Genomic DNA, 26,819 nt, shown 5'->3' with positions numbered 1-26,819 from the left:
TCAGCTCCCGAGACTGCGACAACCCCATGGCACAACCACTCCATCTCCCTCGGTACCTGCTGGTTGAACAGAATCAGCATCTTCACCACCAGCCCATTTTACCAAACCCGTTAACCACAGCCTACAGTCCTGTCATGGGGCTGGAGGGTGAGGTTGGGGGCAGGCAGGGGTCACAAATGGGCCTGCTTTCTACAAGGAGATGTGGGGGGAGGTGGGGGTACCTGCATGGAGGTGGCAGGAGGCCCAGATCCTTGCCCACAGGCTGTGTCCCATCCAGCTCTGTGCCCTCCAGGGCCTGTTGGTGCAGCGAGATGATGGGGTTTCTGATTTGGCCTTCAAACCTTTTGGCAGATGACGAGAAATATCCAGCCTCCACTTTTTCTCTGGTAGCAGAACCTGGTCCAAGCTGGCAAACTGCTTCTTGTTTCTGCATGGCCTAGTGGGGTCCTGTGACCAAGTTCTGGCCAGTGAGGTGTAGGTGGCAGTGGGAATGATAACCTCAGGAAGCTTTTTAGAAGGGAAAGGCTTCTGACTCCTTATGCTTCCCTCTTCCTACTAGCTGCAACATGGCAATGATGGCTGGCACTTGTGCAACCCTCAAGGGCCACGAGGTAGTGCACAGAGTAGCAGAACAGGAAACCGAAGCAGGAGTCCTTGGTCACTGAGAGATGGGTGACCACAGTGGGGCTGCCCGATGAGCGCAAGGGGCCGGGTGACTAGGCTTTGGTGAGAGCCGCCCCATATCCGGCTGTGCTGGTCACAACAGGCAATCAGTAGTGCTCGCAACTCTGGGGGGGAAGCTGGATGCTTCACTGGACTCTTCTGGTTGGGGGCGGGGTCCCTGTAAATCGCTTCAGTATGAACAGTAACCTCAGAGGTTCTACTGGCCTAAGTTTCTCCCAGGACTTGTGATGGGTTATCTTTGATCTGAAACCCACTGGGCTGTTCTTGAGACCTGTTTGTGCAGGGATCCTGGCTGCGGCCGGCAACCTGAAGAGACGTCCTCCAGGCTGGGCCCATGGCAATGCCCCTGAGCTCAGACTCAGCAGGGACTGCCCTCCGTGCTGTGTCCTGCCCCTCTCAGACCTCACCCAGCGGAGCATGCAGGCAGAGACAGCCACCCGAGACCCCTGGGGCCCTCAACAGGCTGGAGAAAGGGCTCTGGTCCCTGGTGAAGGTCTGGGTCTAAGAACCAAGCAAGAAAGGGTCATGGCTGTGTGGGGTGAGCATGAGGGGGACAGGGCTTAGTTTCCTGGTTCTGAGATACAGACATTCACCCGATGTGGAAAGGACTCCTGGTTTGTGACGCCCTTATGGTGAGCTGCCCCAGAACACTGTGCTCTCTGCTTTCCTTCCAGACAAGGGAGAGATAAAGAAAACTTGAAAGTTAAAAATATCTATCCTCATATAGCTGGGCTTCCCAGGTGGTGCAATGGTAAAGAATCCACCTGCAATATGGGAGACACAGGAGATGTGGGTTTGATCCCTGAGTGAGGAAGATCCCCTGGAGGAGGGAATGGCTGTCCACTCCAGTATTCTTGCCTGGGAAATCCTGTGGACAATGGAGCCTGGCAGGCTATATAGTTCATGTGTTCGGACATGACTGAATGACTGAGCACATATACACACATCCCCATAGAGTCACTAAAGGAGGTTTTATCAGAGCCAGGAAAGGCCTGGTCACCCCTCTGGCCATTTCAGGGCTTTGCTCCACCCACCAGGGTCCTAGGTCTGACTGGGTGCCCCCCAGACCCCCTGCAACTCTGGGCCCTCCTTCCTGCTGACCGTGTATATGACCCACAAGTTTTAACCATTATTGTTGTTGTTGTTGTTCAGTCGCTCAGTTGTGTCTGACTCTTTGTGACCCCGTGGACTGCAGCACACCAGGCTTCCATGTCCTTCACCATCTCCCGGAGCTTGTTCAAACTCATAGCCATCAAGTCGGTGATGCCATCCAACCACCTCATCCTCTGTTGTTCCCTTCTCCTCCTGCCTTCAATCTTTCCCAGCATCAGGGTATTTTCTAATGAGTCGGCTCTGCGCATCAGGTGGCCAAAGTGTTGGAGCTTCAGCTTTAGCATCAGTCCTTCCAGTGAACATTCAGGATGGGTGTTCTGTTATTATCTTAGGGTTTCTCTCACTGGAGGCTGACCGCTCACCTCCTTGCAGCAGAGCTGGAGTGTGTACCACAGGACAGACAGATGCAGCATGTTCACCACCCTGGGCTGACCCAGGCTCCCTAGCAACAGGCCCGAGGGACTTGGGTATGGGGAGGGGGTGAGTGTCGTCGTGGGGGTGGGGACTTTCACCAGGAAGGGTCCCACGTGAACCCACTCCCGCGAGGGGCAGGCTGAGTCCTAAGAGGGGCAGAAACAGGAGGAGTGTTCTTGCCCTCTAGAGGGGGGCCCTGCTCCCTCCTCAGGGCACCGTCCAGGGCCAGACCTGGTGGCGGGGCAGAGGGTGCAGGGGAGCTCAGTCCATCGTCCTGCAGGCAGATGCTGAGGGCACCTCATTTTGTAGAAGAGGAGCTGAGCCCCAGGGAGGTTCAGGCGGAAAGGGACGGAGTCGCTCCTGCTGAGCACCCAGGCCCTGCGACTCGGCAGCGAACGCCAAAGGGGCTGGAGCTGACTGGGTGCGGACCCCTCGGCTTCCCCACGGGCCATTTTCTATGGCTTGACACCCACATGCTGGGTCCAGTCCATGGGCCTGCACATGGTCACTGACGCGTGGCTCACACTTGGGCTGGCAGAGAGCCTGCCGCCCAGTGAGTGCCTTCATGTAGAAATACCAGCACATTCTCCGATAATGACAATGACGATGACAACGCAGCTAAATTTGCTTCCGTAAACAGAGGGGGACGCAGAGACAGGGTCCTGGGCCAGGTCACCAAGGGTCCCCTGAACCAGCCAGCCCTGCCCACCCTGGGAGGGAGGGACCCAGGCCTCGGTCTGGACGCTGCTCCATGTGACCCTGGCCCTGGACGCGGCAAGTCTGTGCCCCCACCCACCCGGGGCATGCCCAGGCCGAAGGAGAGTGTGAGGCCCTAAATTGAAGAGTGTGCACCTGCCCAGTGGGAACTCCAGCTCCAATTACCCCGGGGCCCTCCCAGAAGGGTTGAGGACCTGGGGTACCAGGTGGGACCCCCATGGCTGGGACACTGCTCTCCCGTAACTAAAACGCACCCCCTCCCGACCAAGACAAGAGCCCCAGGTTTGCAAGAGGATTCGATTCTCAGCTCTAACTGCAGAGATTAAAAACAGACAGCCTCACTCTGCATTCACGGCCACAAGGGACTTGCTCGTGCAGCGCGCAGGACAGCGGTGCGGCGGCCCGGACCACTCACCCCCTCACCCCTCCCCGCCGGGGACTCAGGATCTGCACTGTGAGCACGTCCAGCAGCCTGGACGCCGGGTCGGCCACCCCCAGCCCGCCTTCAAAACCCCGGCCACAGTGACTGCCCTCGGAACTGTCTGGCCAGGGCCTGGGTGTGTCTTCCCGGGACATCCCAGGTCTCCCAGATCCGCTGTTCTCAGGGGTCAACTTCACTTCCTCCTGCCCAGGTCTGGGGGACACTGCTGTCAGCCGTGCCTCCCTGAGCTCATGTTGCCCACCGCAGACCCCTCAGTTAGCCCCACTCACCAGGCGGGCCACCGGGGTCCCCCTCAGGGAACGGTGAGTCAGCGCTGGCACTTTCCAGGGCAGCTCTGGGCTCCGGGCCCCCGGACTCGGGGCTGGACAGAGGGTAGGATATGCACTGGAATCCACTGTGGAGGGAAGGATAGTGTCACCCAGCTGCAGAGACATGGGGTCCAGGGAGGAGAAAGGGCCGGGGTGGCTCCTCAGAGGCCAGGGGGTAGGGAGGAAGGAGGGAGGGGATGGTGTCTAACTTGGCCTCCCTGCCTCGCTGCCCTTGGCCCAGGACCCCTGTCTTGCTCCGCCACCACTGTCAGAAGAGGCCTCGGTTTCCCCTCCACCAGACCAGTGTGTGGGGACCCCATTGCCCACGTCTTGGTGTGAGGACTGGGCAGGGACAGTCCCAGCCAACCCTCCGTAGAGTAGAGGAGGGACCGCTCCTGCCATGCCTGCCCAGGTGCCGCCCAGGGCCACCCTTACTCACAACGGGGTCTGGATGGGCGTCTGCCTGAGGTCGTCGTCCACTCTGAAAAAGCTGACCTCCGAGTAGGCTGGGAGCTGCACGTACCGGACGCCTGCGGAGATCTCCAACTCCCGGCCGTCCTCACCTTCCAGAAGGAGAGAGAGGTTGCTGAGGGCCGTGAGGGGGGAGTGGCACGACATGGGCCCCCGTCTCCCTGGGCCTTTGTGAGGAGCAGGGCAATGGATGGGGCTGCGACCAGGCTCACCTTGCCCCACCCTTGCATTCCTGGACCCTCGGCTCCACCCTACCCTCAGCCAAGCTGCCCACGGCCCAGAGGAAAAGGACATTTATATAGAGACGTGAAGGCAGACTTCTCGGGGTAAACAGCACAGAGAGGCAACCCCACGAGGCAGTGGAAGATGAGCTGGGATCCTTGACATGGTAACAAAACCATGACACAGGAGAGCTGAGAGAACTTATCACTAGCAGATGTACGTGACAAGAAATGTTAAAAGTTAAGTCCTTTGGGCAGAAGGAAAATGGCAGCAATGGAAACCTGGGTCTACAGGAAGCCGTGAGGGCCAGAAATGGTACCTAGAAACAGATGAAACTTCCTTTTCTGTTTGTCAGCTACTCCCCAAAAGATAAACAACTGTTTAAACAAAAATGATCTATGTGTTATAAAGCTTATTAGATACTTGAATGTAAAATGTACTGAAACAAAAGCATAAAGATTGTATTGTAGACAGGAAGTATAAACTGTAAAGCTCTTATACGGTCCATGAAGGAGTATGATACCACTTGGAATTAGACTGATAATTTAAAGATGTATATTTACATCTTTAAGTAAACCTTAAAGTATCCTCTAAAATGACACAGAAAAGAGTTACAATTGATAATCCAGAAGAGGAGATAAATGGAATTAAAAAAAAAAACTCAATGAATCCAAAAAAGAAAGGGATAGAATATAAGGGAAAAAAAACCAGCCAGGGAAAATAGAGAAGAAATAGTAAAATGGTAAGTTTGAACCTACTATATAAAAAATTATATTAAATGTGAATGGTGTAAACCATTTAGTTAAAAGAGAGATCGTTAGACTGGATAAAAAAGTAAGACCTAGGTATATGCTGCCTACAAAATAATATATTTAAACTATAAAGACGTGAATAGGTTAAAGATAAAAGCATGGATAAGGATGCTGATACCAGTCAAAAGAAAACTGAGTGACTGCATTAGTATCAATGAAAGTAGGTGTCAGAGCATAGACTATTAGCAGGGGTAAAGAAGATAATTTCACAATGATATGGTCAATTAATTAAATGACATAAAAATACTAAATGTTTATGCCCCTAATAACAGAGTTTCAAAATACATGAAGCTAAAATTGATAGAAATGAAAGCAGAAATAAACAGAAACACAAGCATAATCAGAGATTTCAATATACCACTGTCAATAACTGATGGAACAAACAGAGATAAAATCAGTAAGGATACAGCAAACTCAACAAAAATATCAACACAGTTTACTTGATTGACGTTTATAGAATATCCTATCCAATTCCACTCAAGAACAGAATCCACACTCTTCTCAAAGTGAACTCAAAACATTTCCCAAAACAGACCATATTTTGAGCCACAAGTCTCAAAAATTTTAGAGAATTTAAGATACAAAGTATGACTCTAACCACATAGAATTAAGTTAGAATCAGTAACAGAAAGATCTCTGGAAAATCTTCAAATATTTGGAAGTGAAACAACACACTTCTAAATAACTCTTGGGTCTCAAAGGAAATCAAAAGGGAAATCAGAAAGTATTTCAAATTGAATGAAAATGAAAGCATACCACATCAAAATTTGCAGGATGCAGTTAAAGTAGTACTAAGGGGGAAATTTATAGCAAACTTCTATATTAGAAAAGTCTGAAATAACCTTGGAAACAATTCCACCTTAACAAGTGAAAAAAGAAAATAAAATTCAACCCAAACTAAGCAGAGGCAAGGAAGTAATAAGATCGAAATAGGAATTAATGAAATAAAAAGCAGACAATAGAGAAATGGAAGGAAACCAAAAGTAGGCTATTTATCAATGAAACTGATAACGTCTCACTATACTATTCAGGAATAAAAAAAAAAAAAAGACAGCTGTAATCCATATTAGGAACAAGAGAGGTGATATCAGTTCATTAAGTGGGGAGCAACGGTATATGCAGAGTATATCATGAGAAACACTGGGCTGGAAGAAGCACAAGCTGGAATCAAGATTGCCAGGAGAAATATCAATAACCTCAAATATGCAGATGACACCACCATTATGGCAGAAAATGAAGAGGAACTAAAAAATGTCTTGATGAAAGTGAAAGAAGAGAGTGAAAAAGTTGGCTTAAAGCTCAACATTTAGAAAACTAAGATCATGGCATCCGGTCCCATCACTGCATGGGAAATAGATGGGGAAACAGTGGAAACAGTGTCAGACTTTATTTTTTGGGGTTCCAAAATCACTGCAGATGGTGATTGCAGCCATGAAATTAAAAGATGCTTATTCCTGGGAAGGAAAGTTATGACCAACCTAGATAGCATATAAAAAAGCAGAGACATTACTTTGCCAACAAAGGTCTGTCTAGTCAAGGCTATGATTTTTCCAGTGGTCATGTATGGATGTGAGAGTTGGATTGTGAAGAAAGCTGAGTGCTGAAGAATTGATGGTTTTGAACTGTGGTGTTGGAGAAGACTCTTGAGAGTCCCTTGGACTGCAAGGAGATCCAATCAGTCCATCCTAAAGGAGATCAGTCCTGGGTGTTCATTGGAGGGATTGATGTTGAAGCTGTAACTCCAATACTTTGGCCACCTCATGCGAAGAGTTGACTCATTGGAAAAGACCCTGATGCTGGGAGGGATTGGGGTCAGGAGGAGAAGGGGAAGACAGAGGATGAGATGGCTGGATGGCATTACTGACTCGATGAACTTCAGTTGAGTGAACTCCGGGAGTTGGTGATGGACAGGGAGGCCTGGCGTGCTGCGATTTATGGGGTCGCAAAGAGTCGGACACGACTGAGCGACTGAACTGACTGAACTGAAGAGAATGTCATCAACATTCAAGAAATCGGACAACTTGGAAGACACAAAACACCAAGGCTCACTCGAGAGCAAACAGATAATCTGAACAGCCTTATATGTGAGGGAAATGGGATTAGTAGTTAACAATCTTCCCACAGAGAAATCTCCAGGCCCAGGTGGGCTTCGTATTAAATTCTACAAACATTTAAGAAACAACACTAATCTGACACAAACTCTTCCAGGAAATTAAAGAGGAGGGAATTTCCCCAACTTACTTTATGAGGTTGGTAATATCCTGATACCAAAACCAGACAAAGACATCACAAGGAAAAAAAAAATTAAGACCAATTTCCTTATGAACAGGCATACAAATATGTGAAACAAAATGCAGCAAACTGAATGCCCAGGTAATTCAAGGGGGGAAGAGAGGAAAGAACAGTCTTTTAACAAACGAAGATGGGACAACTGGATATCCACTTGCAAGAGGGGATGAAGTTGGACCCCAGCCTCACACTATATACAAAAGTTAACTCCAGATAGACATTAGGCTAAATGTAAGAGCTAAAAATATAAAATTCTTAGAAGAAAACAGAGGAATAAAACTTCATGACTCTGGGTTAGGCAGTCTTCTTAGATATGACACCAAAAGTACAAGCAACAAGAGAAATAAAAATAAACTGAACTTCATCAAAATTTAAACTTTTGTGTTTAAAGGACACAGTCAAGAAACCGCATGACAACCCACAAAACAGGGAAAAATATCTTCAAACAGATATCTGATATGGCGCTTGTATCCAGAATATATAAGGAACTCTAGATTACTCAGAATAAAAAGACAAGTTTCCCAGTGTTTTAACGGGCAAAAGATCTGAATAGATTTTTCTTCAGAGAAGATCCACAGATGGCCAGCAAGTGCATAAAAAGATGCTGCACACATCATTACTTGTTAGGGAAAGGCAAGTCAAAACCGCAGTGAGACACCAGGACAACTAAAACCAGAAAAACAGAGTAACTGGGCTGGTGAGGAGGTGGAGCAACTGAGGCCCTCAGCCACTGCTGGCGGGAATGAAAAGGAAGAAAAGCAAATTGCATTTATTTGTAGATGACATGATCCTTTGTACAGAAAATCCTAAGAAATCCTCAGAAAAATTAGTAGGAACAAACAAGCTCAGCAAGGTTATAAAACATACATAAATCAGCTGTAGTCTTGCGATTTCTGAAGCGAAGATAACAAAACAATTCCATTTGTAATAACATAAGAAGATATAACAAATATATCAATAAACAAACTATAATTGAATAATGATAATTTTTGTTGTTGTTCAGTTGCTAAGTATCTGATTCTTTGAAACCGCATGGACTGCAGCATGCTAGGCTTCCTCTTTACCATCTCCTAAGTTTGCTCAAACTTGTTTTTTGCTAACTACAGAGCTTCTCCATCTTCAGCTGTAAAGAACATAATCAATCTGATTTTGGTATTTACCATCTGGTGATATCCATGTGTAGAGCTGTCTCTTATGTTGGTGGAAAAGAGTGTCTGCTATGACCAGTGTGTTTTCTTGACAAAATTCTGTTAGCCTTTGCCCTGCTTCATTTTGTACTCCAAGGCCAAACTTGCCTGTTACTCCAGGTATCTCTTGACTTCCTACTTTTGCATTCCAGTCCCCTATGATGAAAAGGACATCTTTTTCTTGGTGTTAGTTCTAGAAGGTCTTGTAGGTCATCACAGAACCGTTCAACTTCAGCTTCTTCGGCATTAGTGGTTGAAGCATAGACTTGGATTACTGTGATGTTGAATGGTTTGCCCTGGAAATGAACCAAGATCATGCTGTCTTTTTTGGGGTTGTACCCAAGTACTGCATTTCACACTCTCTTGTTGACTATGAGTGCTACTCCATTTCTTCCAAGGGATTCTTGCTCACAGTAGTAGATATAACGGTCATCTGAGTTAGATTCCTGTCCATTTTAGTTCATGGATTCCTAAGATGTTGACCACTTGATTTACCACTCCAATTTACCTTGATTCATGGAACAAACAATCCAGGTTCCTATGCAAATTATTATTTATTAATAAGTTTACCAAAAGAGTGAGACTTGCACACTGAAAAATACTAACATTGATGAGCCTGAAGATAAATAGATGAAGAGATGTTTCAAGGTCAATCAGAAGAGCCAGCTTCTCCCGGCTGGTTCAACCCATCCCAGACAGAATCCCAAAGAAGGCAGGCTTGCTTTTTTCCCTTTTTTGGGGCAAAAATTGACAAGTTGATCCCAGAATATTCAAACAGAAATACGAAGGTCCCAGAATAGCCAAAACAATTTTGAAACAGAAGAAAAGGCTGGAGGAATCTCCAGTTTCAAAGCATGTGCTGTGTGCTCGCTCAGATGCTCAGGCGTGTCTGACTCTGCAACCTTATGGACTGTAGCTCACCAGGCTCCTCTGTCCATGGGATTTCCCAGGCAAGAATACTGGAGTGGGTAGCCATTCCCTTCTCCAGGGGATCGTCCCGATCCAGGGATCGATCTTGTGTCTCCTGCATTGGCAGGCAGATTTTTGTTTTTAACTGCTGAGCTTCTCGTGAAGCCCTTCAAAGCTTACTGGAAGGCTATGGTATAAGGACAGACATATTGATGGATGGAGTGGAAGTGACATCCATCCACATGTAAACCTTTACACTTACAGTCAAGTCACTTCTGACCCAGGTGCCCAGGCAATTCTGCAGGGAAAGGACAGTCTTTTCAACACATGGCACTGGTACAGCTGGAATCCATGTGAGAAAAGATGAATTTAGACCTTCATCTGATCCACGAAAATTAACTCGAACCAAAGTTGTAAAAGAAAAGAGGAGAAAAATCTCTGTAAACTTGGGTTAAGAATCCTCAGATGCATGACTAAGACTGTAGTCGGTAAAAGAAGAAACTGACAAACTGGGCTGCATCAGAATTTTCAAACTTTGGGGACTTCTCTGGCAGTACAGTGGTTAGGACTCTGCGCTTCCACTGTAGGGGGCACGGGTTTGATCCCTGGTCGGGGAACTAAGTAAGATCCCACAGGCTGTATGGCAAGAAAAAAAAAAAAAAAAGAACTTTCAAAACTTTGAACATTAAAAGACAATGTTAACCAAAGAAGAAGAGAGCAGCAGAGGATGAGATGGTTGGATGGCATCACCGACTCAATGGACATGAATTTGAGCAAACTCTGGGAGATAGTGGAGGACAGGGGAGCCTGGTGTGCTGCAGCCCATGGGGTCATGAAGAGTGGGACACAACTGAGCGACTGAACAACAACAACAAAAAGGTCACATTGAAAGAAAATATCTGCAAAGATACATGTGACAAAGGACTCCTATCCAGAACACATATAGAACTTGTATACAAGTAAAAAACTAAGACGAAACACCTAATTTTTTAAAAAAACTGGGAGAAATACGTGAATAAACATTTCTCTGTGAAGACATACAAATGGCCAATAAGCACATGAAGAGCTGCTCAACATCATTAGTTTTGGGTTAACACGGATCAAAACCGTGAGGTGGTGCCCCTGGACACCCTGAGGATGGCCTCTCCCTGGCGAGGACACGGAGAAGTCAGAACCTCGTATGTTGCTGACGGGACTGTAAAATGGTGCCGCCACTTTGGAAAACCGTTTGGCTGTTTCTTTAGAAATTTAAATGCCAACCTGCCACATGACCCAGCAAGTCTACTCATGAGTGTGTGCCTGAGAGAAATGAAACATGTTTACACCAGGCCCTGCGCACAAATGTCCACCACAGCCAAGTGCCCAGGACAGGACCGGCCCCCCGGGGATGCAGGATAAGAGATGTGCGGCCCATGGAGGGGCGAGCAGGGCTGCATGGGTGGGCTGAGGGGCAGAGCGTGGCCACAGGCGGGATCCCATCCACGAGCAGCTTTTGGGAACAGGCATTGGTGGTGCCCAGGGTGGAGGGTGGGTATGGGGCAGGAGCCAGGGGTCTCTCTGGGCAGAAGGAAATGCTCCAAAACAGAGTGGGTACGGTGATGGTTGCCCAACTCTGCAAGTTTACTACAAATCGTTGGCTCACTGAATATAGATGAGTTTTACGGTATGTAAGTGACACTGTGATGAAGTTGTTAAAATAAACCAATTGTGACTAAATATACTTGCTTTATGCTACACACTATGCCTCCTCACAGAGCTACGGAGCCGAGGTGAACCAGTAGTGACTATCCCTGGTGGTCCTTCCCTGTCCCTCTGCCCCCAGCAGACCAGGGGCCTGCTCTGCTCATGGGTGAGGAGCCTGGTGGTCCTGCCCTGTCCCTCTGCCCCCAGCAGACCAGGGGTCTGCTCTGCTCATGGGTGAGAAGCCTGGTGGTCCCTCTGCTTGGCCGCAGGGCTGACCGAGCATCTAAATGCAGCCTGGATGGATGGGCGTCTGTCCACCTTGGTTACCCCATGAGGAGTGAGAGAAGCCCTCTCCTGGCAGGCTGGACGGCTGGCCCTGACCTCTCACAACCTCCCCATCCGCTGACTCTGAGTGAGCGTCAGGGAGGGCTGCCCATGTGCACACACACAGACATACACATGCTCACACACAGAGTTCACGTGCTTACATACATGCATGTGGAGGCACACAGAGAGCCCAGGCACTCACACACACAGAGCCCACGTGCTCACACACACGCATATGGAAGCATGCATGGAGCCCATGCACTCAAACACACACAGGCATACATGGAGGCACGCACGGAGCCCTCATGCTCACATGCACACGCAGGCCCCATAAGGCTGGCTGCCTCCCGCCAGCTGGAGGCTCGCACCCTGCCACCCTTTCTGCCAGGGCCCCAGCAGCAAGAACTCAAAGACGGGGCACCTAGGCGGAGCCCCGATGCTAGGAGCCACCTGCGGCATCTTGAGTCAACAGTTGCTCGTTTTTCTGAAGAGCTCGCTGTCTTCCTGGAGACACTTACTCGTGGCCACTTCCCCATTGTCCTGCTGCAGCTGAACGGTCAACGTGAGGGAAGACCCTTGGGCTGTGTCCATCACCTCTGGACCCAAAATCACGATCCTTGTGGCTTGTGCTGCAGAGAACAGAGCACACGTGTGTGTGTGTGGGGGTGGGGCGGGGGCTCTGGGTCTGCATCGGCACCCCACACGCCCTGAGCAGGGGCTCAGCCCCGTCCCCGGGGCACCTGGGTGAGGGGGGTGTGGATGGCACGGCCGTCAGGGCTGGGGTCTCTCATGGAGGCTACGAACCCTATCCTGAGGGTCAGCCCTGAACCCACCTGATGGTGTTGGGGGAGGGCAGGGCAGAGGTGACCGCTGAGTGCAGGTGACCACCCAGCAGTGTCCGGTGCACACGGCCTCCTGCTCACCATTCTGACCTGGGCCCTGCCTTCATTGTGTTCGAGTCCATGACCTGACATGTGCTGGATGAGGCTGCGACCACCTGCCTGGAAGCTGGCCTGGCCAGGGGGCCACCTGCAGCTCTGAGCGAGCAGCTGCACCCATGGATCTGGTACCAAGGTTCTGATCATGGACTCGAGTCCCCAGCCAGACTGACCGCTATGGTGGTGCCCTTGTCCTGGAGGCTAACAGAAGGTCCTCACACATGCCCGGGGAGCAATTCAGGGTCGGGGGAGGCCCCAGCAGAGGACCTGGCAGGCCCCAGGCCACCTAAGGTCACATGCAGTGCAGAGAGCTCAGGGTAGGGGCAGGACGGAGACCGGGCAGGGGGCCAGGCACCCAGAGCCCTGAGGCTGGGAGAGTCCCAGACTGGCAGACCCTGTGCTTGGAAGGCCTGCCTGCAGCAGGACCACGCGGCTCCAGAGTCCAGGGGCCTCTGTGTGTCTTGGGCCCGGTGAGACCACACAGAGCATGAACTTCTCAAAAGGGGATTGTAGATCCCTCTTCATCCCAGCCCCCTGGGCCACTTCTCCCGTGAAGCTGCCCAGCGCCAACCAGGAGAGGACATGGCCCGACCCAGATGTGACCCCTGGGAGGACTCCGTGAGGCCAGCAGCAAAGCTGGGGCACCTACCCATGGGGTGACCATTGATCCACATCCCTCGGTAGATGACCCCGGAGCAGTGGGCCATGCTGCCCTGTCCACTGAACACATCACTGTGCCACTGTCCCTGCGGAGAGAACCGTGGGCTCAGGCGGGCTAGGGCCCGAGGACACTTGGCCCTCCAGCTTTCAGGGGCCCCCAGGGACACAGGCTGAGGGGGACCCAATTTGCTCCACACGGTGCACTCTCTCGTGAATTGGGAGTTTAGGGACAATGGCCCGAATACAAAATGCAAGCAAAATACGGCTCCAAATACTTTACAGCACAAAACGCTTTTAGTACAAAGATGCTGCGTTTGTGCAGAGGCTCACAGGAGGCCTGTGGGGTGGGGGAGCTGAGCGCTCTGGCTCATTCCTTGATGATGAAAGGGCCAATTAAAAGCTCAGCGTGAACCCGCACAGCCCACCTGGGCAATGCCGGCTCATGCACACCGCAGCCCCGCTGCCCCATAACAAGCCTGCTTTGTAACCAATACACACGACAGAGTGGAAGAAGGATGGAAAATAGCAGAAAGATTATTTTCATGGAAAGTTCAAGATCTTAATGGTGTTTTACTGACTATGAATTGCTCCTGTTAGAAGAAGAATCAGCCCAAGGAATGTTTGGTGCAGAAGCTGACTGGGGTCCCACTTTCGTGGCCTGCCCTTCGAGGCCCCAAGGTCACCCAGCAGCTGGGCCCTGCAGCAGGCACTCTTGGCCCCTGGGACAGACCAGTAGGTGGGAACGGCCCCTGAAGGCTGCAGCCCTAAAGAGCTCAGATGCCCCCAGACCTGGGGGAGGAGGTTCCAAGGCTGTTTGGAGCAAGTAGCCACTGCGATCTCATTGTGAGTTGATGGGAAGGGCGTGGCCAAGGCTCACCCTCCAGCTGGGGCGTTGGGCAACTGTGGTGCCCAGTAGGTCAGCCCATGGCTTCAGGAGGAGCCAGGCAACCGGCTAGGTGGAAGGTGGGCAGAGGTCTGGCTCTCCTGGAGCTGAGGGGCAGTCTTGTCCCTTCAGCCCCCACACCCAGAGGGCAGAGCCAGCCAGATAGTGGCTGGGGCCTTCCCAAGACTGCCGTGGGCTGTGTTCCCAGAAAGCTCAGGGCTGGCTCGATGACCTGACAGTTGGTATATCGCATCCCTTAAGATGCACCTCACATCTGCAGGTAGCTGGCCAGGCTAAAGTGGGGGCGATGCCTCAGGTATCACAGCAGGTGGGGACTGCAACCAGCATGGAGGCCCTTGCTGCCATCCGGGCTAGGGGTGGAGCCCCAGAGTTGCCTGCTGACCATCTCTGGAAATGGCATGGCCTCTGAGGAGCATCTTCTGGGCTTGACGCCTGCTCCTAGGAAAGACCCCTGTGCACATGTGCATGCACTCAGGCTTCTGTGTTGTGAATCTGCATGCATCATTGTGTCATGCCATGTGTTGGCATGTGTGTGCCTGAGCTGGGCTGCCATCCCCCGAGTTGGGGTGGGGACAGCCCTGGGACGGCAGGGTGGCCTCCCAGGCACGTGGGGCAGGGTAACGTGGGCACCAGACCTTTCCCTTGCTCGAGCCCCAGCAGTCTGTTGGCTGGGGGCGGCGGTGACACTCGTGGATGAAGAACTCACTGGGACGCTCTGCTCTTTTCACTCAGGACACCGTCCCCAGACCTGACAGGTCACCAGCTTGCACTTGGGGAAGCAGGATCCCTGGCTGGTCAGACGCAGACCTCTCATGAGCCAAACTGAACTTGTCGCCCTTGCCCCGCCCCCTCAGCTCTTCTGCTTTGACGTCCGCGCCCTCTTCTGTGGCTCCGCACTGGGGAACAGAAGCCACCCTGGCTCAGGCCCCAGGCTTGGGCTCAGCAGATAGTCTAATGGGATGCACTCTGGCCTATGGCTCTGGGAAGGGTGGCCGCCTTCACAAAGCCCTCCTGTGGGGCTGCACTGCCCTTCGCCTCCACGTTTCTGTGGCAGGGGCTGCGCTCACTTTGCGCTGGGGTGTGTTGTCTGCCTGGGTGGCCGCAGGCCTCATCCTTGTCCCGCGTAGTGGTGCTGGGGTCACCTCCCCTCCCCCCACCCCACTGGGCTGGACGCCAGGCCCCCAGAGTCGGGCCACATGCCGAGGATGTCCAGGGGCAGGTGGGAGGCTGGGAGTCCAGCCGCAGAAAGCGGGAGGGAGCTCAGTGTACATGGCCCTTCCCCAATGTGACTGCCTGGGCCTCCCCTCCGAGGGTCTCCATCACATGACCCCAAATCTTACTGCCATGGGAGGCCAAGCTCTGTGCCCATCGGCCCCTCCCTTCCCTCCCCATCGTGGCCATGGCCTGTCTGTCTGGTCAGGACACGAGCATCCTGGTGGCAGGGATCACACTTCCCTCAGAGGCCTCCTGAGACAATCAGGACAGGGATGCACACATGCTGACACTCTGACAGTGCTCTGGACCCAGGGCCACTCAACTATGACGGGGTCAGGGGTGGAGGGTTGAGATGAGATGTGGGTTTTCACAAGTATGAAGGCAGAGCCTTGGGCTTAGCCAGAAGCAGATGCAGACAAATCCAGCACGCAGCACCTTGGAGGGCGGCTGGGGGCACACAGACTGCCAAGTAGACGGAATGTGAACCTGCACATCAGACCAGGAGCCCTCCACCGAGTGTAGCAGGATCAGCTCCCTGTGAGGTCTCTGTCCAGTGCTCGCTGTCTACTTGTCACCGGGGTCCTTCCCGACCCCTGACCGGCCATTAATCACACTCCTGGAATCTGGGCCGCTCTCCTTTCCCACCAGCTTAGGCTTTGACAAAGAACTCACTTGGGACAGAAAGACCCCAGCAAGGTAACTAATGCAACAGTGTAGAATCTAATTACCGTTACAAATCATGCCTTTGAAAATTCTGCCCTTTCTCAATCAGCCAACATGCTCCCAAGCTGGAACAAACATGGGTTAACCCATCTTACAGAGGAGGCCAGCCCCCACTGCCCCCGGTCCAGGTGAGGACCCGTGCCTGCTAGCGAGGGGCAGGGAGGAAGTGAGGAGGAGAGGGCCACACAGGCCTCCGTTCACACCACACTTAAAGCCAGACGGGCATGGGGCCCCTGTTAGGACACAGGAGGGGACAGGGGTCCCTGTTAGGACATGGAAGGAGGGCCACAGGGGTCCCATTGGGACATGGGAGGAGGGCACGGAGGGCCCCATTAGGACACAGGGGAGGACGGGGGTCCCTGTTAGGACATGGAAGGAGGGCCACAAGGGTCCCATTGGGACATGGAAGGGGGGCACGGAGGGCCCCATTAGGACACAGGAGGGGACGGGGACACAGAAGGAGATGGTCGCCAGCACTAAGTGAGCCACACCTTGTGGCAGATGGTTCCTGGGGGGCCCAGGGTCTCTCAGCTGCAGAATGGGGATGTACGTGTTCATAACTCCTTCCCTGGCCTTTTACTTGAGGAGCTGAGTCCCCTTCTCCTCCTGCCTTCAATCTTTCCCAGCATCAGGGTCTTTTCAAATGAGTCAGTTCTTCCCATCAGGTGGCCAAAGTATTGGGAGTTTCAGCTTTAGCATCAGTCCTTCCAATGAATATTCAGGACTGATTTCCTTTAGGATGTATTGGTTTGATCTCCTTGCTGTCCAAGGGACTCTCAAGAGTCTTCTCTAACACCACAGTTCTAGCAAGGAGAGATAAGAAAGCCTTCCATTCTCCAGTTAACTGATGCTTTTTCCTTCCCGGGGAAAGTGCTGGTGGCTTTCCTGGAATTGTTTTTGTGGTTGTGTTGTCCCCTCTTGCGTTGTTGGCACTCGCAGGCACACTCTGAATCTCTGCCCTGGTCAGAAGGCCACCCTCCTGGCTCTTCAGTCTCTTCTTCACCTCCAGGTCTCCCCAGGGCACTGGGGTCTTGACGACACATCAGAGGGTCCAGCTCTGCAATGCCTGCCTTAATGGCATCTGCAGTCTGGAGGGGGCAGCCCCCACCGTCACCAAACTCACTCCTGGAGCAGGTGGTGGCTTTCCTGAGGCCTTGGCTCCCAGACCAGGCAGGGGTGTGGCCCTAGTCACCTGCCTGAGCCTGACTGCAGGGGCCAGGGTCTCCAGATTTCGAGGTGGGCTGCTGGGGCCACAGTGACCATGCAGGCCAGTGTTGGTGGCCCTGCCTGTCAGTCTCAGCAGACACAAGGCCCCTCACTTTCCTAAGGCATCAACTTTGGCCACCACGATCCTGGTCAAAAGTTCCTCGGGTTTCAAAGTATGACAAGTTCTGCTTATGCAAAAACAAGCTGCCTCCGTGGGTCCATCTGCATCTACCCTCCTCACCCGGGCCTGCAGGGTGGTGCGGGTTCCACTCTGGCAGCCCAGGCCCCTCCTCTGGTGATGCTACAACTGGCTGATACCTCTCATGGTGCTCCTAGGGTGAGGGCTCCCATTCCTAGACTGGCCTCTGGCTGGGCACTCAGGACTCTGGCATTCCTGTGGATGCTCAGGTGAGAAGCAGGTGAGGATGCGCACAAGGCCACCACCTGCTCTGTGCAGTGAGCAGGTGTACCGACCAGCAGGCTTCCCTCCAGGAAAGCCAACACGAGAAATGCAGCCAATGTGCACGGAGGTGCCCCGGGGACGGATGGAAGCCGGCGGAACCATGTGCTACTGTTGCACAGGGAGAAATGATCCATGTGCACCCAAGGCTAAGCCTCAGTGGACAGCAAGCCTATGTCCCCTCTGCCTGGCATGTGCTCACCTCCACAGCCAACGATCATTCCCTGCGCTCACAGAGGTGGCTCCAAGGATGCCACTCTCCCAGGGGCTGCCTGGCGCTCCTGGGGGTCACCAGCCCACGCCACATCCTCAGGAAGAGCGATGAGCTTGCTGCTGCTGGGCATGTGTGTCCCCACCTCCCTTGGCAGGGGAGCAGCACAGTCTGGCACATGCCAGAGACACCCTCAGGCCCCAGGATGCACCAGATGACCTGGCTGCTGCAAACTATGGCCACCCAGCCTGACTGCCTGCCTGGCCCCACTGCAAGGCAGTAGGAGTCAGTTTGGGTTTGGGATTCATTGTTCTTACTTTACAACAGAAGCAGCTTTATTGCATTGATTTTCAGGGATACAATTTTTCTAGAACTAATTTTTTTAAAGTTTCCCTGAGAAGCTCGGCTTTAGGAGGCACCGGGGACAAGGCAGCAGGGGCCCTTGTGCAGTGACGCCAGGGCTCTGGCTGCCCTTCTCCTGGGCCTTCCTGATCTCCACACTGGACGTTTTCCCATTGGATGGGTTGGGCTGCTGGAAGAGAGGCAGGGGCAGGGAACTCAGGGCGGGGTGTGGGGGGGTGCACCTCTGACACAAAAACACTCACCGAAGACAAACTGTCTGTCTTCTGGAAAATCAAATCACTGCAGGAGAGATAAAGAGCAGTACACCGGGGGGTCTGCAGTGAAGGGAGCCCAGAATGGCTTTCTGGAGCAATGGGGTGCTGGGGAGGGTGCAGTCCGAGGAGGCCCGGGCCTCACTTTGGGGCAAAGACTCTGAGGGTGGAAGTCAAAAGGTGGAGGAACCCCCACCAAACACACGAAGCATCTCACACATCCCTAGATAATGAGCATGTGCTTCAAGCGGGGAACAGCTGTACCTGGGGCCGGCCTCAGGATATACCCCAGAGAGGGGAGAGCAGGGAGTCCCCCAGAAGGTTTGGCAGAGGCCAGACAGCCAAGCAGAGGCCACAGCTGCAGTGGACAAGGCTCACCTCCTGATCACCTTATTGCTGGGCTGACAGCCAGCACCCGGGTTGTTTAGAAAACAGAAAACACAAGCGTCGAGAGGATGTGGGGGAACTGGAACACTGGTGCTGCCAGTGGGGATGGAAAATGATGTGGAGTCTCCTCTAAAAGTTACAAATAGAATCACCATGTGACCCAGCAGGTGCACTGTTCTCAGGGAAGGTGGGAGTGGGACAGGCTGACAGCAGCGTCACTCACAGGAGGATGCCAAGGCCGGGACAGGCTGGGTGTCCATCATTGGACGAGCGGCCGGATGCATTGTGGACGGGTCATCTGTGCGATGGAGCAGGACCCAGTCTCAAACAGGGAGGAAGTCCTAACACCTGCTCCAACGTGGATGGACCTTAGGACATGATGCTGAGTGAGACAAACCCGGGGACAAATCCTATGTGATCCCAGTTCTCTGAGGTCCCTGGAGCAGTCAGAGTCACAGACTCTGGAGGGTGGGGGTGGAGCTTCAGTTTGGGAAGAGGAGAAAGTCCTAGAGATGATGGTGGGGGTGGCTGCCCAACATCAATGGGCCCGATGCCACTGAGCTGTGTGCTGAATTAAAATGATAAATTCTATGTTATTTGTATTTTACAATAAAATTAAAAAATAGAAAGCTAGCTGTTTGCCTAGTGACAGCCTGGGGACAGCTGTGCCCTCACGGGAGATGCGCCAACTCCTTGTGGCGGGTCCGCCTCTGACGGGTGACCCCTCACGCCCAGAGGTCAGACCAGCAGGCAGCCCTACAGCTCAGAAGTGGGCACTGAGACCCGGAGCCCATGTCTATGCGGTTCTGTCCTCCCACCAGCCCTGACCCCACAACCCTGAGTGAGCGGGCCTGGCCTGTGTCCAGGGTGTCAGGAAACCATTTGGCAAAGGTGGCCTGAGGGCCTGGGGGATTTGAGGGCCTGGGTGTCTGCCCCAGGTGGGGGCTGTGACCATGGTGGGGGGTGGGAGGACAGGCGGCACTTCCTGAGCATTCAGGCGATCAGGGCCTGGGTGGAGGGCAGGTCATCAGAGCACAAGGCCCTGAGGCTGGGAACTGCTAAACAATGGGAACACAGGCGGACAGTTCAAATCCTGGAGAAGGACTCTTGCTCACCTGTAAAGCGCCTAGGGGTGGAGGGGTGGGGATGGGGCTGCCGCCCCCTGGTGCTCTACCCTTTCCATCTGACATCCAGCTCAGAGCCCAGCTCCGCACTGGAGAAGCCCCTGTGGGGACAGCAGCTGGCAGGGCTGGGCTGCCCCCTGGTGGAGGGCAGTGGGGTGGGCAGCTGAACTGAGACCTGCAAGGGAGGCAGAGAGGGGGAACCCAGGATGGCCCTGGAGGCACCCGCAGAGTCTCTGGGGGCAGGGCACGTGGGGTGGAGGTGGGGGCAAAGTCTTATGGGGCTCTCTGGGAGAAGGTGGGGTCTCTGCCACCCTCTGGTAGTAAGGCCTCCTCGTCTCTGAGTTGGGTTGTGAGAGTCAGCGAGGCCCTGAGGACAGTGTGGGGTGCTGTGATCCCTTGGTCGCCAGAGGTATGGACGCTGTGGGGGTTCTCTGGGTCCCCCTGTGTTTCTTCCACAGAAACTCTGCAGAATTCAGGCTGTGGCTGCCCAGGGGGAGCCCTAAAGGGCTCCATGAGGATAGACAGACATCCCCCTGGGGAGAAGAGACAAAGCTGTGGCTGGGTCACAGTGGCCTCTGCAAATAGGCTCCAGTGCAGACTGTCAACTGCAGCAGCCCAGGCACCAGCCAGCAGCAGCGTGGACACAACATCCCGGGAGCAGCTAGCAGCTGGACCAGGGCCTGGGAGGTGGTGGTTCCTGAGCAGAGCACTATTTTACCAGCATGTCAGGGAGCACGCTGTGAGGAGCTTTGCGGCCAGGGCAGGACTCTAAGATCCCCACCAGGCCACTCCATCTCAGGAAGGGCCCCGGTCAGTTACCAGTTTACCACCTCTCAGCCCCAAATCCATCCTTCTTGCCCAGCTCTGTGCTTTGGGAGACTCTGAAACATGTCCCTTCACTGGCTGGTGCCATCCTGGGCAGGCACTGCAGGGACGCTGGGGGAAGGGGCTTCCCTTGGGCTCCAGCGTGCCCTCTCCTGACCCCTCAGGCTTAGCGGTTTGTGCTCGGTGAGCTCCTCTGCGTCCCAGGTTTCCTGCACACACGCCTGGCGCCCTGGGCAGCTCCCCAACCCGGTGGGCTGTGGCCGCAGCCTGCCTGCGTCTCCAAAGGGGCTGGGCTTCCCTTGTGTCCTGGGACTTCCTTTCCAAACTTTGCTCTAACTTTCACATGAGAAAATTGGCAAAGATGTGAATTCAACTGACAGCCTAATCCTGCAACCCACATGATCAAATTCTATTTGAGCCCCGAGACTATGAGACAGGAGGGCCTCTTGGGGCTGCGGTGGAGTTGAACACAGACCTGAGCTTACATCATCTCCCTGAAAGTGTCCAGGACACCAGGGGCCTCATGGCCACTGTCACTCATTCACAGCCGTCCCGTCACAGCCAAGCACGATGGCAGCTTGGTCACTCCTAAAGCTGCGGCCACAAGTCACTCACATCTCCCAGGCACTCAGCCCGGTGGTTGGGCCCAAGTATGCAGCCAAGCCAGTCCCAAAACACCACCTTTGGGGGCACCTCCTAGGCCAGTTTCACATTTCCCTTTTCCATATTCCTGCTTCCACCCCTTGCAGTATCTTCTTCCCTTTCACTCGTTAACATTTTCAATTGATGGTGTGGCTCCTGTCCCCTGGTTCAGGTTCAGGCATCACTGCCATCTATCAATGTGGGGACATCCTCTCTTTTGCTCTTGTCAAATAGTCTGACATCTTTACCTTCAAACCACCCCAAGTTTGGTCCCACACCCCACACTGGTTGCCATCACCTCTTTTCATGAGTGAGAAACAGAGAGACCTTTCAAACACAGGGATCAGGCCACCAACTTCTTCCAGCACTTTCCATGATGCTTAGAATAAAACTCCAACCCCTTGTGGCTCCAGGGCCTACACGTGAGACTGCCCCGACCTCCCGCCTTGTTGCTCCTACACTGCTCAGGCCATGAAGACTTCTTCCTGCCCTGTAGCCCAGTCTCACCCTGCTCTGCCTGCAGTGCCCTTCCATGCTGCCTGCATGCACAGCCTCTCCCATCCTTCAGGCCGGGCTCACATGATACTCTCTGACCCTGGGCATCTCTGCAGAGCTGGAGGGGCTCCTCATCCACCGGGTGGGCTGCTGGGCTGTCCCTGCCAGCCAACCACTAGACAGGACACACATCCTGGGAGCCAACATCTTGGCTCCCAGCCAGACACATGGGCTGGAGTCCAGGAAGCACAAGGATGACGGATTCTGGGGACCAAGAAGGTCTTCCCATGTGCCTGCCCCTCTTGGCCTCATGGCACCTGAACCCCATCGACCCGAGAGCAGCAGCTGCCATGATGTGGGGAGGGGGCACAGAGCCCTGTTTGTGAGGAGGGGGAGGGCCTTGCTTGCTTCCCCAGGTCTCTGGCTCACTGGGACTCCCGGGCATGTTCCCTCAAAAAGGCATCACCAACTGTTCCCACAGGCGACAGTGTTGGTCACAGGGTAGATCAGGAACCAGATGGATGAAGAGGTGTGAATGGCTGGACCTTAAGTTCCCTGAACCTCAGCCTTCTCATCAGTGAAATGGGAAGAGGGGCTATCCCTACCCCACGGGGTCAGAAGGCCAACATCTGGCTGCACCTGGGGTGCCCAGGGCAGAGGACACTGGCTGGTTGGCCCCCAGTACCTCATAGGTGGAGCCATCCACGAGCCGCAGCATCCCATGGCCCTGGCGCTGGTCCTGGACCCAGTTGCCCTCGTATTCGTCTCCATTCCTGGGGGTAAGCGCAGAGGCTGCTCTCAGGCCGGGAAGGCCAGGTGGCTGCGCTGACGCAGACCGGCTCCCCGGCTGAGCCCCAGCGCATGTCCCCGGGACTGAGGCAAAAATAGGCCCAGAACAGATGGCATGAGCCACAGCCTTGCCAGGACCTGGCGGAGGGGCAGGCAGCCTAGGTGCCCGGTAGGGTGCAGTGACAGGCGGCCCTGCTTGCCGGGTCCCAGGTGTGAAGATTGGGGAGGATGGTGGGGAAGGAAGTGCAAAGAGGGAGGGACCCTGCAAATCCCAGGGCAGGATTTTGCATGAAAACTGCCCAGAATTTGGAAGATGCCCAGCCATAGGCCTGAAGGAGAGATCTGGGGGGGCATGCTCTCAGCCCCACTCTACGCGCCCCCCAACCTCCACCTTCCTACCAGATATTTTATTTGTGGGATGGAGAAGGGAGGTGGAGATTGATATTTTTTCTACTAAACACACATAGAACCAAGTTCAATAACTGAGAGAGAAATTATAGAATCCCTTCAAGGCACACAGACCCTCCTTTCAGGGCTAGGTGCTCAAGACGGGATGGCCCGCTGGCCTGTGAACTCACCGGAAGATCATCCGCCCTCGGCCGTGACGCTTGTTGTCGTGAAACGACCCCAAGTACACTTGTCTGTCTGCGTCCACCAGACACCCGTGTCCTGGAGAAGGAGCCCAGAGCAGAAATCACCTTGTGCCTCCTTTAAGGGAGGGGATTGTCTGGAGGAAGCTAGCGTTGGCACCCCTGGGGACTGAGCTGCGTGGGGTCCCTTGGCCCCAAGATCTGATCTGGGACAGCTGGGCAGCCACATGCAGCGGGAATATCTCTGGGTTCAGTTCTCAAGGTACTAAGTGAGGGTGGGGGTGCCATTCAAGGGCCACGATCCCCCAGAATAGAGACTGAAATGCTGCTGTCCTGCTCGGGTGGTGCTGCGGGGTAGTCAAGGCCAGCTCGCAGAAGTGAGTTCATCCTGAGGATACATGGCCATCCTGGGCCTCCACCATCTACTCAAAGGACCCAGAGACCAGAGAAATTGCCATCATAGACACGGTGTCTCCAGGATCTGGACACTCAAGGAGGGGAGAACATCCAGACTCCATGGGGAGGCCTTGGAGGAGGCAGGGCCTTTTGCAGGGTGTGGGCTGTTGGGGGCGTAGCCACTCCCCTCACTCCCCGGGGCCTCACTCACACTGGCCTCCCACCAATGTGGCCTCCTGACCAGCGCTGATCCCCACCATGGTGGCCTCCTGACTGGCGCTGTTCCCCTCCATGTGGCCTACTGACTCACGCTGTCCTCCCTTCCCAACACGTGGCCTCCTGACTGGCTCGGCCTGGCAAGATGTGGAGACGACAACTGAGTGGAGGATCAGGAGGGGCCATCTGCCTCTCGCCCCAGGAGACCCACAGCCCTGCTCAAGGGCTGCGACCCTCCATGAGGCCAGAAGACCTGCCCAGCTGAGCCCAGACCAGCCCAGGATTGAGCACAAGGACAGAACGGGGACCTGAGTCACCAGATCTGGGTGGCTTGCTATAAACCCCTTACTCTGAACCTCAGTGGACAGGGGAGCATGCTGGTGCCGGACCGTCCAGGCCCTGAGTCAGAATCCCAGGAGGGCTAGGTCTAGGCCCTGCAGTGCCTGCCCCACAGCCCACACCCTGCACCTTCCTGCGGACACCCGACCTTCTCTCAGGCCATGGAAGAGCTCCCCTTCGTAATGTCCGCCGGCTTGGTACTTCATGACGCCGTGTCCCTGGGGCTCTCCCAGAACAAACTGTCCAGTGTAGGTGTTCCCTGGATGGGAGGTGGGAAGCCAAGTCTAGGGTTAGAGCCGCTTCCTGAGTTCCTCAGGGTGATGATTACCCAGTTCTCACTTGACTCCTGGGCAGCAGTGGTCACAGAGCAGGGTATACGTTTATCTCACAGCTCACGCTGGTAGACGAGGGAGATGGGACAGAGCGTGTACGGTCCCATTACCTACGATCCTCTCCCTCTCTCCTAGGGACCCTCTCGGGTCTGTATGCCTGGAACAGAGGCCCCTCCAGGCCAGAATCTGTGGGGTAACACTTCTCTCCACCAAAAATCCACTTCACGCTTGCCCGTGAGGGTCTGAGGTCCTGCAGGCAGCACCGGGGCTGTCCCGCCCCAGGCTGGCACAAGGCTGCTACGAGACACCTTTGGGGAGCCAGGGGTCCTCAGGTTCTGGACACAAGTGCCTTCTGCATCCAGAAAGGAGGGGGCAGCTCACAGCAGGGTGGGTTCAGGAGGAAGGGCTGGAAAGCTGACCTGTCAGTGCCCAGTGCCGACAGCCCTCTCCTGTGATCTCTCCGTCCACAAAGTCGCCTTCGTAGTAACTCCCATCTTTAAACAGCAGCTTCCCCCGACCTGGTGAAAGACATCATCTTGATGTCAGGCTGTGGCTGGGAGTGACCGCTGAGGCCTGTGTGTGGCTGGGCTCGTTTCTCAGGGAGAAGAGCAGGTTGCAAGGTCTTTGTATTTGCTTCTGTCCGGGCCATCAAAAGCTCAGGGATCCTGCCTCTAGATCTCCTCAGAGGGCACTTGATGGCCACCTTGCCTCTGTCAGCACAGGTGCAGAGGGACGTTGTGGGGAGAGAGAGAGAGAGAGAGAGAGAGAGAGAGAGAGAGAGAGAGAGAGAGAGAGAAAGGGCGAGAGAGAGAAAAGCATGGGGTGACACTGAAAAATACATTTTTAAAAGAAGGGACCACTTTGTCCAGGTCAGGAAGAGACTCACAGATTTCAGCACAAAAGGGAGAAACACCCGTGTGGCAAAAACACTCCCATAAAAGTCAAAAGTCTCAAAATACACTGGTAGCCAACTGATAAAGAAATAGTTCATGAGAAAATACTGGAAGATCAATCCTCTGGCAGAAAAATAGGCAGAGGCTTCCAGCAGACAGAACCCCAAATGGGCATAAAACTGTGATGGTAAACTTTGGAAAGTCCAGGTCTGCCTCTGGGGTGGACGCCAGGGGACTCTCACTTGCTACTTGCTCTCCTTGCTATTTAGATTTTTTTAATAAAAATGGTCAGGTTCTTCATATTCAAGGAAAAAATAAAGACAGTTTTCATCAGCACCAAGGCGGCTGTCTGGGTCCCCCACTCTGCAGGAGATGGCCCCTCATGGGTACGAGTGAGGGCCTGGTGCGGCAGGCATGAGTGAGGGCCTGGTGCGGCGGGCACGAGTGAGGGCCTGGTGCGGCGGGCACGAGTGAGGGCCTGGTGTGGCAGGCACTCACGTGGCCCCAGCTCCTCTGGGACGTGTGCTGTCAGTGGAATGGGAATGGCTACAGCAAGAGGCCATAGCCTGTCCTTACCGTGTTTCTTGCCTCCTCTCCATTCTCCTTCATATCGAAAGAAAGAATTTGGATAAACGTAGACCCCATAACCTGAAGGTTGAAAGGACACCCAGGTGAGCACCAGGTACAGATGACGTGGCTGACGACCAGCACACACATTCCAGGTGTCTGTCTTGACCTCTTAGTGAGCCTCACCCCCACTGCTCCCCAAAGGCTGTTTGGGTCACAGCTCTCCCTGTTCATCCGTTTATACAGCAGACATGCTGAGCGCCCAACCGTGCAGAGGCGCCCACCCCGCCAACCTGGGTCTGGGGAGGTCCTCAGTCCCTCCCGACTGGGTCTCCAGGCCCCAGCCGGTTCTGCTATTCGGGGCCTGGGACCCCGCCCATACCATGGGCACCCAAACACCTGAGTTGGGGACGACAAAGCTCCCAGGGGTGCGAGCTGGGTTCGTAGTGAAGGTGCGGGAATGCTCAGCGAGTGCCCGGACCTGTCCGCCTCCCTCCCTTCCCGACGGAGGCCCGGTGGTGTAGTCGGCCGTTACCCTCCCGCGGTGGCCTCCCTGGAAGCTCCCGGCGCGGCATGCAGGTGGTCGCGCGTCCCTCACTGGCGGACGCCATCTTGCCGCTAGAGGTTTCCATTAGCAACCGCATAGTTCTTCTCTACTGGCTCGTTGGTTGTGAGGGGGCGTGGCCTCTAGTCAGTCCTTGGGCGTTACCAAGTT

The 26,819-nt window shown here is 54.0% G+C and overlaps 1 protein-coding gene across 1 annotated transcript in view; it reads right to left on the bottom strand.

Annotated features, from left to right (window-relative positions):
* The window catches only part of MORN1 (MORN repeat containing 1), a 50,005-nt gene extending 23,278 nt beyond the window's left edge, over positions 1–26,727 (bottom strand). Inside the window, exons 1-10 of the mRNA XM_061160561.1 lie at positions 26,640–26,727; positions 26,114–26,185; positions 25,064–25,162; positions 24,461–24,571; positions 23,350–23,440; positions 22,668–22,755; positions 13,166–13,262; positions 12,097–12,207; positions 4,118–4,241; positions 3,640–3,764 (exon numbers count right to left, since the gene is read on the bottom strand). Coding sequence (XP_061016544.1) covers positions 3,640–3,764; positions 4,118–4,241; positions 12,097–12,207; positions 13,166–13,262; positions 22,668–22,755; positions 23,350–23,440; positions 24,461–24,571; positions 25,064–25,162; positions 26,114–26,185; positions 26,640–26,715 — 994 coding nt within the window. The 5' untranslated portion in view covers positions 26,716–26,727. The remainder of the gene's footprint in view (positions 1–3,639; positions 3,765–4,117; positions 4,242–12,096; positions 12,208–13,165; positions 13,263–22,667; positions 22,756–23,349; positions 23,441–24,460; positions 24,572–25,063; positions 25,163–26,113; positions 26,186–26,639) is intronic.
* Positions 26,728–26,819: the final 92 nt, after the last annotated feature.

This window comes from Dama dama, chromosome 14 (assembly GCF_033118175.1).
Source record: "Dama dama isolate Ldn47 chromosome 14, ASM3311817v1, whole genome shotgun sequence".
NCBI classification, from domain to species: domain Eukaryota; kingdom Metazoa; phylum Chordata; class Mammalia; order Artiodactyla; family Cervidae; genus Dama; species Dama dama.
The sequence above is the reverse complement of the archived record's forward strand: the minus strand, read 5'-3'. Positions and strand labels throughout refer to the sequence as shown.